Source organism: Heterocephalus glaber, unplaced genomic scaffold (genome assembly GCF_053883595.1).
Source record: "Heterocephalus glaber isolate CG9 unplaced genomic scaffold, H.glaber_assembly_v1.0 deba00001504, whole genome shotgun sequence".
In the NCBI taxonomy this organism is placed as follows: domain Eukaryota; kingdom Metazoa; phylum Chordata; class Mammalia; order Rodentia; family Bathyergidae; genus Heterocephalus; species Heterocephalus glaber.
Window position 1 is genome coordinate 52,271,152 of NW_028258324.1, and position 14,381 is coordinate 52,285,532.

The 14,381-nt window shown below is 34.4% G+C and overlaps 1 protein-coding gene and 1 pseudogene across 9 annotated transcripts in view; both read left to right on the top strand.

Moving 5' to 3' along the window:
- The window catches only part of Naaladl2 (N-acetylated alpha-linked acidic dipeptidase like 2), an 891,856-nt gene that overhangs the window by 847,581 nt on the left and 29,894 nt on the right, over positions 1 to 14,381 (top strand). For all 9 annotated transcript variants that reach the window (XM_087186985.1, XM_087186986.1, XM_087186979.1 and 6 more), the window contains one exon: positions 1,651 to 1,849. In XM_087186985.1, coding sequence (XP_087043111.1) covers positions 1,651 to 1,849 — 199 coding nt within the window. The remainder of the gene's footprint in view (positions 1 to 1,650; positions 1,850 to 14,381) is intronic.
- LOC101706660 (centromere protein Q-like) overlaps positions 1,856 to 14,381 on the top strand; it is a 35,191-nt pseudogene continuing 22,665 nt past the window's right edge.

Consider the following 14,381-nt stretch of genomic DNA (forward strand, 5'->3'; position numbering starts at 1 on the left):
TCTCTTATTCTTTCCTTGTGGAAAGATATTCACAAGTTCTCTATGCAATAAGTGTGGTGAACCATAAATTAAAAAAAAACATATCTTCATAAAATGGCATTCAGTTGTTTGAGAATAATTTCACAATGAACAAACATACATCCTCTTGTAGCCTCCAGTTTTGCTGTGTAGTAAAACAAGATAATCAATGAAAGTGGACTGCACTTCAAAAACATCAAATGCCAACATTTTTTGAACTCTTGCAATTGATTTTATTTATATTAACTTCAGAGAACAGGGAGCTACATATTAGCTTCAAATATTATTTCTCCTTCCACCACAATCTGTAACTAGACTTGTGAATATATGTTAGCAAAAGTAATTGTATTCTATGAAAACGCTCCTTGTAAGCCTGCTCACTGGTAAATATCTTTGTAGCCCATATCAAATGAATTGACTTGTTACCTAATTTCTTTTGTTATGAACTTTTTCTAAGCATGCTTTATTGAAACAATTTTTTTTATTTAACAAAGAGGTATTGGTAGTCAATACTCTTCTGGACTCCAAAGAAATTGACCTGTAAAACAGTCTGTATCAAAGGAAGATGAGAAATAATAAAGATCATTATTAGAGGTTGATAATGAAGATCATTACATTATGGACATATTTTATGAATAAGTTATACTTCCAACCTTTCCTTTTTTTTCAACATATTACCTTTCTACATTGTTTCTTAAAGTTTAAAATAATTGGAATAGAGTGTTTAAATGCAAATTCCTGGGCTCTACCATTAGAGGCCTGAAAATCACATTTTCATAGAGCCCAGGTTCTGGGAGAGATGGTGATGCTCAGACTTCCCTTGGACAAATCCTTCTGTGATCGCTCCCTAGTCAGGGCTCCATTGCCATCCCCTCATCCCTCCATCAGCTGTCCCAATGTCACATTCTGAAGTTCACATAACAGAATATTTCTAGTAAAAAAAAAAGATCTCAATAAACATCTAATGACACAGCAGCAGAGCCTCTATTCTTAAAAGAGTTCTCTCCTGTTACATGTTTTCCCCTCACATTCAAGATACCCCATGGGGAGCTTGGATTTTTGAGTCAGAAAGGTGAGGCATCTAATTCTTGCCTGTTATTTACTTGCTTGATGATTTGTAACTGTTTGCTTTCCTTAATTAATTCTCAGCTATTCTTTAAAATGGATAAGTTTTGATAATAGTAAATGAGATAATTAAGCAAAGTGTTCGAAGCTGGAAAATAGCAATTTCTCAACAAATCAGTACCTGTTATAGTTTTAGTAGTAATAAACAATAAAATAGAAAAACATCTAGACAATACTTCTGGCAGAAAGAGTACATTATTAACATTTAATTAATTTGACTCTTTTCCATGTGACAGGAAGATTTAAATACATAATTTTGCTTTTGTCAAGTGACAGAAAAAAGAAAACTGTCGGACCCGGGATTTAGCTCAGTGGTTCTGCCGCCTGTCTCGCAAGCGCAAGGTCGCAAGTTCAATTCCTCAGTACCAAAAAAGAAAACTGTCAATGACAAATCCTTTTTGTCTCCAGTGGTCTATCTGGTTTATAACTTAGAATTGTGACTGTGAAATGTTTGTTTTGCTCCTTTGTGGGTGTCTCTTCTGAGATGGCCTCATTTATCTTCACCAGGTGATCGACTCAGTGCACATCACCTGCTGGCTGCGGCATCCTGCCTAAGGGAGAGCGCTGAACTCTTTCAGTCAGAGGAAATGCGACCTGCCAATGATCCCAAGGAGAGAGCCCCCATCCGCGTCCGGATGCTGAATGACATCCTCCAAGACATGGAGAAGAGCTTCTTGGTGAGGCAGGTGCCACCAGGCTTTTACAGGTGGGATATGTGTCTTCAAGTGTAGACTTTTTATCCTCAATTGATTATTTTTAACATTTAGTATATATCTTCTGTGACTATAAAACTATTTAAGAAGAAAATATAAAGCATGTACTATATCGCCAATTTGAGGACCATCCTTCCCCCAAAGTTCAAGAGTGTGTGTGTGTGTGTGTGTGTGTGTGTGTATAAACAAAGAAACTTTGTTTAGCAGTCCCACATAGAAAAGTACTGGTTTTTACATTAATTTCATTTTGAGTCAAATGTGATACAGTTACTGCAAAAAGGTGAATGAAATTAACAAGTGATTCTTTCCTGCTAGTAATATGATCACAGTATATCTTGAATGCTAGTGGTGCAAGCCTCAACATGCTGATTATGATAATGTTCTAACTCATATAGCATACTTTTAGTACTGTACTAAACTTTTACTATAGTTATTAAAAGTGTACATAGACCCATTCTTTTCCTTAGCTCAAATGTGAAGGAAATAAATGTTCAGCTTTGTAAGAAAATGTCAAACTATCCGTCAAAGTGGCTGTACCATTCTGCATTACTATGAGAAATGAATGTGATTTTCTGTGGCTCCACATCCTCATCAACACTTCTTGTTGATGATAATTTTGATACTAGCTACTCTAGTAGGTATATAGTGGTATTTTGTCCTTGATATTTGCAATTCCGTAATGACATATCATTAAGCATCTTTTCACCTGCTGAGTTTCCATCCATATATTCTTTGCAATAAGACATATATTTAGATCTTTTGCCTATTTTTAAAACTGAGATTTTTCTTTCTGTTGGGTTTTAAGAGTCCTTTCTATATTTTGAATACTAGTTCTCTAACAGATATGTGTTTCATAAAGATTTTCTCCTGGTTTGTGGTTTGTCTTTTCATTTAGTTAACTGTGTCTTATACAGCAGAAGTTTTAATTTTAGTGAATTCCAGCTTTCTAATTTTTCTTTCATATATTGTGCTTTTAAAATATTTTTTATATCTATAAGTGATTATCAAGGTCACCTAAATTTTCTCCTACGAAATCATGTAGTAGCTTCATAGTTTTACATTTTACATGTAGGTATATCATACATTGTGTGTTATTTCATTGTGAAAGGTATAAAGTTGAGCTCTAGGATACTTTTTATAATATATATGTATATGCAAAAATGTCCAGTTGTTCCAGAATTGTTTAACTACTATCATTTCTCTACTCTCCTTCTTTGTCATGCAATGTGTTTTTAACATTGCCTTGTACTGCCTGCATCTTACTTATGGACAATAGAATAGCCTTCAGAATCAATAGTATCATGTGAAAATGATACTGTAGATAAAATACTAGACTTGAGAGTTTCCAGACGGTGAAGAAGCAAATTGAGGAGCACAATTTTCTTTTTCCTTCTAAGATGACCAGCAGCATCTGAGCATCAGCTTCTCATCTGTAAAATATATAATCTCAAAGAGATGTAAGTATTAGGGTAAAAATTGATTAAATGGGGATAAAATGTAAGCAGAAAATTTATAAACTATTCATTCCTACACAAACATTATAAAATAAAAATGATTTTATATTATTATGCTGCTTTTACTTTAGACTATGATAATGTTTTAATTTCCAAAGCCTCCTCCTCATATCATTAAGGGAAAAATATTTTTAAATTAAGTGACAAAATTTTTGTCCCTCTGGATCACTTGGGTATCTTTCATTTTAATTTTTAAATATATAGTCATTTCTCTTAATAAACATTTGCTCATTGTTTGACAATGAGGGACCTGAAATATCCTATAGAAAAATAAAGAGTTTAGGGCAAGAGAATGAAATTATATATGCAGTTAAAATTTGGTAAATAAAACATCCAAATGACACTAACTTCCACAATAAATGAGGGCACTGCAAATGACAACATTCTGCAGCAAAAAATAAATTTCTCAAACCACTGTTTTAAGTGTCCAGGAAATGTAGTAATGACAGTGGTCTTTGGGACAGATATTCCTACATACGTTAGGATTTGAAATTTGAACTACTTTTCTAGATTTTGGGACCAACCATTTTGTGATTGGAATTTATTATTTTGTGTATGCATTCTTCCTTGCTTATTTCAGCAAATTTCAGTGAGATTCTTGGCCTTATTATTATTCCAATATTTAAGGACAAGAGTTCTCAAGCCTGCTATTGTATCCCAGTAAATTCCTTCACTCATCCATACATGAGTCTACATATTCTTAAAAATAGAAGAGCACTACGTACAATGTCACCATTTGCTTTATTTTAAATGGCTGGTCATAGACATAAAAAGATCTATGATTTTTAAATTTTAGTCTACAAGTTGAAAACCATGGGATTGCAAAACTGCTGCTGAGGAAAATTACTAGGAAAAATTTTCTATTAATGGGCACCTCGAATATATGAGTGCAAGATATATCAACCTTACCTAACATTCATACAGTAATATAGAATAGTTGCATAATATTCCACAAATAGAACACATTTAAAGGGGTAGTACTTAAACAGATAAAGTTAATCACAGTTTTCATCTTCATTCTGATATATGTGGGCACACACGCACACTTATGTATCCTGCAGCACTAATTAGGCAAGATTTTAAAGAAATTTTTCTTAAGGGTTAGAAATTTGTTGTAGGTTTAAAGAGGAGAATTAGAGATCAACCATTGCATTTGTATTGTAACAGATTTGATTTGAATGATGCAGGAAAATGTGAGTAAAGCAAAAATAAGGGAATGTCTCATGTGGGCTGCCAAGTAGAAATAAGAGTCTCAGGAAAAGGGAACATCTTCAAGCTCTATCATTTAAAAGTGAATTAAAGGCTAATTGTTTTTTTAAAGGAAATATAGTGATTATATTGCAGTATTTTCCCATTGAGGTTTAAGTGGACTACAGAGGCTACCTACGCAACTATATAGTGTCTCTAATAATATGTCTTTGGAAGGATATATCTGAGTATGAAACAATGGCCATAATTAGAAATTAAGGGAATGCAGCCTTCTTGTAAGTTAAGGAGAAGTATGTGCGTACCTGTACATATGTGTATGTCAAAAGCTTTGTGTCCTTATGAAAGATATCATAGTGAAGTTATAATAAAGGATGTTCTTTTGGAGATAGTCAGAATGGCCTTGTGGAAGTTCAAAGGACCATTTCAAGGTAGTCCAAATCGAGACAATATTTTATCAGCATCCTTGAAAGCAGGAAAATAGCAGTGTAAATGTCAAGAAGTGTCTGCCCTGAACCAAGGATAAACAGACCAAGCCTTCCATTAAGAGTAGTTTTCAAACATGTAACCTTCCAAACATTTTTTTTTGAAAAGTGTTAGAACTTTTAGGCAAGCAAAGACATTATGCAGAATTATTACAAATAATTCTCAAATACCCTTTGATCAGATTTCCAACTATATATTTAGAACACACATTTAATTTCAAGAATTTAAAGATTTTGAAACAATAGTTAGAATAACAGCGATCTCATTGTACAGTTTTTGTGGTGTTTCAATTAGAGTTAGTTATATAAGTACTAATAAAGCCTCATGTTCAGTATTTGATTGGAATAATGACTACTTTGTTTGAGTTGTACTTTTTCTTTTAGCGAAGTGTAGGTGGTCTGAATGAAACTAAAATCCCACCATTGTTGCTCTTGTCATTAATTCTACCAGCAATGCCTCTGATTTCTTTAGACTGTGGAAAAATAACTAGTGATTAAGAATTATCATAATGCTTTTAAAATATTTTAATAGCACCATTTGCACAAAAGAATCTATGTATGAATCTACACAATATAAACCCTCCAAAAGGGGGCTGAAAATCTGGCTAATACACAAAATCTTTATATTGTTGATCATTATATACATTCATTTTTACATCTTTATGAGTAAAGGTGTATATTAGCTTCATAATTATGTATCCTTTGCATGTTTTTAAGGTTTCTACTTCTAAAAGGAGCAAAAAATCTTCTAAATTTCAAGAGAAAATTAACATGCCAAATTCGAGCTTCACTTTTTAATCACTCATTTTGTTAACATTGAAACAGTGTTTCCCATTGTTACAAACAACATCCACAAGCAATTTGGTGAAACATTTGACAGCTTGTTTAAAAAATTTCTATTGACAACCATTAGTTTATAAGGATAATTAGCCTGTGATCCAGTGTCCTAATATCAAAATATAAATCCATGTACAAACTCTGTTTGGATTCTGTAAAAAAAAAAGTCTCTTTCAAGTTTGAGGATTCTTTCTGTTTAAATTGTGGGGAATATATTATATTGTTATATTTGCATGTCAAGAAACATTGGCATTCTGAGGGAAAGTTGTGACCTGATATATTTAATATTGAAACTAATAATAACAATCCTTGTCACAAAGGAGGACTTACTTTGTACCAGGCACTCTACTGTACATTTATATGCTACCTGTAATGCTTCTAACAATCCTGTCAGATTGACTTTACTTTTCTCTTTATTCAAATAGGAAAATGGAGGCTTAGGGAAAATTAGTGTGTGGCAGAAGTGAGATTTAAACCTGGCTTGTTTTCTCTAGAATCATGCTCTTTCTAGTAGACAATGCCACAGACATTTGATCTAAATTATCCCTAGTTTGCTTGGAAGTCACTAATGAACTTAGCTAGAGTTTTGTGTTAATATAATACCAGATCATGTAATAGAAAATCAAATATCAAATAAGTTCAATTTTCATATGTGTTTCTTAAATTTTATTTGTTCTACCATTCAGAATTATATCTTCTGATCATTAGACTGCAAAAATACATCTGTGAGCCACCACATCTTTCCCTGGTCTTGGAAAAAATTTGCTCTGTTATCCCAAACCAATCAAATATCCCAAATATTGCCTGTGTATTCATGTTTCTATAAGTCTTAGATCAAATTAAAAGGTGAAGGATATTTCTTTGCTAAATCACATAACTAATTGTTAGATACACTTTTACATAAATAACAAGGTGGTGTAGAGGATCGCTATTCTGAAATTTTAAAGATGTGAGCATGAGACCTAAGCCATCCTAGAAAAAGTCACTTGTCTTCCATGTCACTCGTTCTTTTATTTAATTAAGTAAAAACAGATAGACTGGTGGATCCATAAAATATTGAAAATATTAGTTGAAGAAGTCTATATAACTAATATGAGTAAACTTTGATTCTTTTCTAGTTTGATAAAAATACAATTTAGACAAATAATTATTTCAATGAGAGAAGAAAACTGATAAAATCCAGAACCTTCATGGAACCAAATTTAAAAATTTGTCATATGTTTCTCTTTCCTTTTTATTATCTCCTATTTTACCAACATCAGCACAGCATATATCATTTTCATATTTACAAAAGTGTCTAGCCAATTTAAAGTGATCCAAAGAGAACTGAGAGAAAATTTCATGCTTACTATTTTCTTTGCACCCACTGAAACAAATATCATTCTTCTACAAATTGAAACTGAAGTACTTGTATAGATCATATGTTTAGTGTTTCAAATGCTCACAAATGGTTGTACATTTGACAATATCTAGATTTCTAGTAACAACATCTTCCTCTTGTAGTAAGTAGGTCCTTAAATCATACACACAAAGTGCATATTCAGGTATGCTGTGTGATCAGAATATATGGTGAATGCTTAAATTTTTTAAAATGACTATGGTAAAAGATATTTACCATTCCCCCTCCAAATATACTCCTTGCTTTGAACACTTATCTCATCCTACTTTCTGAAGAAGTTCTCAAAGACTTCTTTCATGTACTTATAGAGTATGATCAAAAGTACAGTGAATAGTGCTCCCCAGTGCCATTAAACAGAAAGGCAGGCTCATAAAAACATTACAGTGTGTCCGCATCCACCTTATTTACAGAATCTGGCACTTATGCAACTTCTTGCTCTCCCTCAAAGTCAAAATGACCATGAAAAGTAAACATTTTGTAGAGATTCAGGACTTTGAGGCAACCATGGTAACACAACTAAAGACATGAAAGAAGACTCCCAGAACTGCTTTAAAAAATATCAAGAATGCTGGGATAAGTGTGTTTGGATTGATGGAGAGTAGTTTGAGGGGATTAATGGCCATGTGTCTTTTACTATAATAATCTTTTTAGAATTTAAACATTTACCACATTGTTAAATCACAGCTCATAGTAAATATGGAAAAAACTGAGAACCAACAGACGTGATTCTGTAAAGCTCCTATTTATTCCCATACCCCAAACTCACTGAAATACTTTATTCAAGTTAAAGTTTGCATGTGCCACTGTAGTTGATGAAGAAATAGGCACACAATACTCACTCTCTATGCTAATCTGCAGGGCTTTCATGGGTTGCCAAACACTAGTCTCAGTTGTGCTGCTTATCCATTCTGCTAAGGGGACAAGACCACAGCATTTTCAACTGAGGAAAAAAAAGTCTCATGAATTTTTAATCACATTGAGATGACATAAACTTGGAAACTTACTCTGATAATACAAGACAGAAAGGGAAACATCACACAGTTTATAACTAGATTTGAATATAATATACAGTTTAACATATAATTGACACAACCCTGATAAAAATACAAAGCCTCAAATTACATATGGTACAATTCTAATATCTCCTTCCAATCCATCTTTATCAAACAAATTTCAGTGAGAAAACTGGAAAACAAATAGATATTCAAAGTAGTAGTTAGTAGAATTAGAAGTTTGTATGTGTGCTGGAAGTGCTGGAGATATAAAGGTCAAGGAAGCCTAGGGTGTCTTGTGGAATTGAGGAGCTCTATAACCAAAACAAATCCTCAGTGACAGAACCAGCTGACTGTGTTCTTTAAGTAGGCCATTTCCAGGAGCTCACTGAGGAAATTCACGTTCAAGTATCTCTCTGTGAGCTGCCTATCTGTCTGCCTTCAGCCATTGCTAGAGGATTCAGATCTATTTCCTCTCCTGCCTTTCAAATCTTGCCTTGCATATCTTCTGTTTTTTGAAACATGTTTATTGACTACTTTATTCAGTAAATCTTTCTTGGTCCTTTAGGCATCCGGTCCTTCCTGAATATTAAAGAACAAGAATTTTTCTTTGGCTGTAATTGGTGGCAGTGATGGTGGGGGGATATCCCACACCAGTTTTTAATGAGGGCATTTAATATAAAATATATTTTCCTGGGCCGAGGATTTAGCTCAGTGGTTTTGCCACATGCTGCGCAAGCACAAGGACCTGAGTTCGATCCCCGGTACCAAAAAAAAAACCAATAAAATATATTTTCCTGGCAAGCAGAGGTTTAAAAATTGAGGGAACAATCCACAAGAATTTTTAAAATGACATGATAATTTGTGCCAGAAGCTTGATATACTTGATACATAATGTGGGTCTCCGTGACACCATCCATGCTAATTTTTGGAGTTGATAGTTTTACCCAAAGACTTCCTAGCAAAGCCCTCTCTTTTACTGTAGCACACTATCTAAGGATACTTACAGAATATCCAATTTTTCTTTCCAGGTACTCTACATCCAGTTTTTTACGGATCTGTGAATCACTCATTCAGGCACACATTTTTCCTATTATAAAAGTAAAGGCTAAAAAGTTAAAATTTTCTTCATGGCTTTTTTTTTAGGGTGGTTTAAACAATTTATTTAACAGTGATGCCATATACTGCCTTCTATTTATTTTGACTCATCTTTTTCAATAGTGATTTAGAGGATGTTCAAGGCGATATAAATATTTCATACCTATTTTTCTGTTTGGGTATACATCTGCCTAATACCTCACATTTGTAGGAAAGAAAAATACTATGAAGAGTAAAGACCTGATACCACTACTAGGTTCAATGAGAATCTGCTTCAAGTATTCATTTTTCTGAGTTGAGGTCACCTCACACCTGTTCGATTGAGAAAACAATTCTTACAATTCAGGACTTATTTTTAAATTTTCAAGCAGGGGCTAGAACACCATAGCCACTAAATAGCTACATCCACAGCTTGTGCCATGAATTCATAGGGAATTGGTTCCAGCAGCTCAAGCTCCTTCCCACTGAGTCTCAAAATATGGTTCTCTGAGTGGAACAGGTTGAACTCAGGTACCTTTCTCCTTGGCTTCCTTCTTTTTCTTATCGTTTTCCTTGATATGTTTCAGGAAGCTATCTTGACTCTTAGAGCAGTAATATGCTCAATACAAATGCAAATTAATGATATTGGCAAATGTCTTTCTCTTAACTTGCATTTACAACAACTCCAACAGCGTGCTGGGTTACATTATAGACTCAAGTTTTGCCATGGTAACATATTTATCACATTTCTTTTTGGACAGTGCCCATTACTTTGATGTCTACAATATCACCCTTTTTGTAGATTCCATATATGTGGCCAAAGGAACAGCCCCTATCTTTTCTAAAAGGCCTGGGGAACAAACATATATCGCATTCCTTTTCTCTTTCCTTTTGTGTTTGTGATTTTGGCAAATTCCTGGAAGATGGTGATTCTGACAGAAAGGAAGATGGTGGTTCTGGCAGATGCCTTTATGCTATAAATTAATTAAGAAATAAAACCTGATGACAGCCATTCTGTTTTTGTTTTTTTTTTAATTAAATTTATTGGTACATTTAAGGTATACAATATAATGACATTCATCATTGGAAATTTGCACCTTTACATAATCTCTCTTGGTTCTTATTTTTTCCTTATTCCCCTTCCCTCCCTATTTACAAAGACTTTGTTTCCATTTTTTCATTTTCTCATATTAATTCTATTCCCTTCTTTCCTTTCTCCTACCCCTACCACTTCCCCCTCACCTTTGCACCTTTTCTTCCTATTTCACATTATACATTATATCATTTAGTCCTTATTTACATATTCAGGCTCTCACACTAGACAAACTATTCGGTATTTACACATGTGTGTCCTATTTATTTCACTTAAGAGTATCTCCTCAATGTAAATGCATTTAGCTATAAATGTCTCTAGTTTCTCATTCTTTATGGCTGAGTAAAACTCCATTTTATTAAAAAACAAACACACACACATATTTTCTTTATCTAGTCTCCAGTTGATGGGCAAGTGGGTTGCTTCCAAGTGTCAGCTATCATAAATTGTGCTTCTATGAATGTGGGTGCACATATATCACTGTGGTATGATTCTTTTAATTCTTTGGGGAAGATACCCAGCAGGGGAATAGCTGGGTCAAATGGGACTTCCAGTCCTAGTTCTTTGAGGTATCTCCATACTGATTTCCATAGTGGTTGCACCAATCTACACTTCCACCAGCAGTGGAGTAGGGTTTCTTTTTACCCACAGCCACACCAGCATGTGTTATTGGTTGATTTCATGATAGCAGCCATTTTTTCTGGAGTGAGGTGGAGTCTCAGTGTTGTTTTCATTTGCATCTCTTGAATGAACAGTGATGTTGAACATTTTTTCATATGTTTATTTGCTATTTCTACTTGTTTGTCTGACACATGTCTGTTCATTTCAGATGCCCAGTTTTGGATTGGGTCTTTAAATTTGGGAAATCTGATTTTTTTTAAGTTCTTTATAGATTTGAGATAGTAGACCTTTGTCTGAGGAACAGCAGGTGAAGATTTTTTCCCACATTGTGGGTTTTCTCTTCACCCTGTTGGTGGTTTCTCTTGCAGTGCAGAAGCTTTTTAATAAGAAGAGATCCCACTTGTTGATTGTTTGTGCTAGTTCATGGGTAACTGAGGTTTTGTTCATAAAATCTTTTCCTACACCAATGTCTTGAAAAGTTCTACCTAACCTCTCTTTCAGCTGGTTTAGTGTTTCTGTTTTAACATTTAGATCTTTACTCCATTTTGATTTTAGTTTAGTGCATGGTGAAAGATATGGGTCTAGTTTTAATCTTTGGGAAGTTGAAACTCAATTTCTCCAGCACCATTTATTAAAGAGGCTATCTTTCCTCCAGTGAGGGTTTTTGGCTCCTTTGTCAAAGACAAGATGGCTGAGTGTGTCTGGCGTTGTTTCTGCATCTTCTAATCTGTTCCACTGGTCCTCAGGTCTGTTTCTTTGCCAGTACCATGCTGTTTTTATCACAGTAGCTTTGTAGTATAGTTTCAAGTTGGGGGGTGTGATACTCCCTGACTTGTCTCTGTTACCTAGAATTCCTTTTGCTATTTCTAAATCTCCTTGTTTCAAAAGAATTTTTGGATTATTTTCTCAAGGTCCGTGAAGTATGGTGCTGGGATTTCAATTGATATTGCTTTGAATCTATATAGCAGTGAAGTACAGCCATTTTCACTATGTTGATTCTTCCTACCCAGGAGCAAGGGATGTCCTTCCATTTTCTGATACCATCTTCAATCTCTCTTTCCAGAGTGCTATAGTTTTCAGAGAAGACATCTTTGTTTTCTTTTGTTAAGTTGATTTCTAGGAATTTCAGTTTTTTGGATGCTGTTGTGAAAGGAATTGTGTGCCCTATTTCTCTCTCAGTGAGTCTGTTGTTCATTTAGAGGAAAGCTATTGAATTTTGTGTTGACCTTGTATCCAGCTACTTTACTAAATTTAGTTATTAAGTCTAGAGGACTTTTGGTGGAGTTCTTGGGGTCTTCTATGTAGAGTATCATGTCATCTGCAAATAATGACAATTTGACTTCTTCATTTCCTATCTTTATTCCTTTTATTTCTTTCTCTTGTCTAATTGCTGTGGCTAATGTTTCCAAGACTATATTGAATAGGAGTGGTGCTAGTGGACATCCTTGTCTTGTTCCTGATTTTAGTGTGAAGGATTTCAGTTTTTGACCATTGTTTTTTCATAGATGGCCTTTATCAGATTGAGGTAGAGACTGTCTTCCAAATTTTTGGAGACTTTTTATCATAAATGGATGTTGGATTTTGACAAATGCTTTTTCTGCATCTATGGAGATAATCGTATGGTTTTTGTCCTTGGCTCTATTGATATAGTGTATTACATTGATTGATTTGCCTATGTTGAACCATCCCTGCATCCCTGGGATGAATCCCACTTGGTCAGGGTGTATGATCTTCTTGGTGATCTTCTGCATTCTATTATTTTCCAGTATCTTATTAAGGATTTTTGCATCTTTGTTCATTAGTGAGATTGGCCTATAGTTCTCTTTTTTGATTGGGTCTTTCTCTGCTTTGGGGATCAAGGTGATGCTTGCTTCCAGGAATGAATTCAGGAGTATTGCTTCCCTTTCAATTTCATTGAAGAGTTTAAACACCAGTGGCAGTAGTTCCTCTCTAAATGTCTTGTAGAACTCAGCAGTGAAGCCATTAGGACCCAGGCTTTTCTTAGGTGGTAAGTTTTTAATTATGTTTTCAATTTCATTGATTGATACTGGATTTTTTAGAATTTTTTGGTCTTCTCGTTCAACTTTGGTAATTCACATGTATCTAGGAATCTGTCCATTTCTTGTGCATTTTCCATCTTATTGACCTATAGGTTCTGGAAGTAGGTATTGATGATCCTCTGAATTTCTGCTGGGTCCATTGTAATTTCACTCTTTTCATTCCTAATTGCGTGGATTTGGGCCTTTTCTTTCCTTTTTCTGATAATGTTGGCTAAGGATTTGTCGATTTTGTTAATTCTTTCAAAAAAGCAACTCTTGGCTTCATTGATTTTTTGTACTGTTCTCTTAGTCTCCATTGCATTGATTTATGCCCTGATCTTTATAATTTCCTCCCTTCTCCAGTCCCTGTGGCATTTTGGTTTTTTGGGTGCAAATTCCTCTTAGTGTTTTTTTCAGACACATTCAAGAAGAATCAGTCGAGTTTTTTTAAGCATCATAATTGCACTATTTAGATCAAGATGCCTGATAAAGCAAATGCTTCCCAGAAAAAGTCTCAAATAAAAAAAAATTTCAAAAGAAAAATTGATGATGAAGAAGTGCAGTTTTCAGAGAAAGAGGTTAGAACCACGATAAAAAGAAGTAAAAAGTATCCAAAGCACATGTCTTCCGAAGGGCAAAAAAATCCTATTAATTTAAAGCAGATAAAAATAGCATCCAACAAGAGAAAAACCTGGCAACCTCTTTCAAAGAGTGTGAGGGAGCATTTGCAAACTGTGATGGAAGAAGTAATAATAGCAATTTTGAATAATAAAATTAAAGAAAAGGAACAAATTCAGTATCATCTCAACTGCCTGAAGAAAAGGTTGCTACAACTGTGTGAAACTCTGAAAGCCCCTTCCCAAAAGCTGGAATATTTAACTAATGTGACAAGTCTACTGAAAGTGGAAAGTGCACAAGACAGAGATAATGAAGAAGGTCTAGCATTATTGCAGGAAGAAATAGATAAAATAGTACAGACTACGGAGTCAGTGACTGGGAATATTCAGAGTCTAAAAACAAAACTGAAATTCTGACACATGAGATAGAAGAAAAGGAGGACAAGGCAAAAGAGACTCTTCAACTGGATCGATGTAACATACTTTCTCTCCCAGAGCTTTCTCGGCACAGTCTGAAAACACCCACACTGCAGAAAGAAGTTTTGATGCTAATTCCAAACCAGAATGTTCTTCTAAAAGACTTGGATGGGGGCATGGGATTTAGCTCAATGGTTTCACCACCTGCTGCACAAGCACAAGGACCCA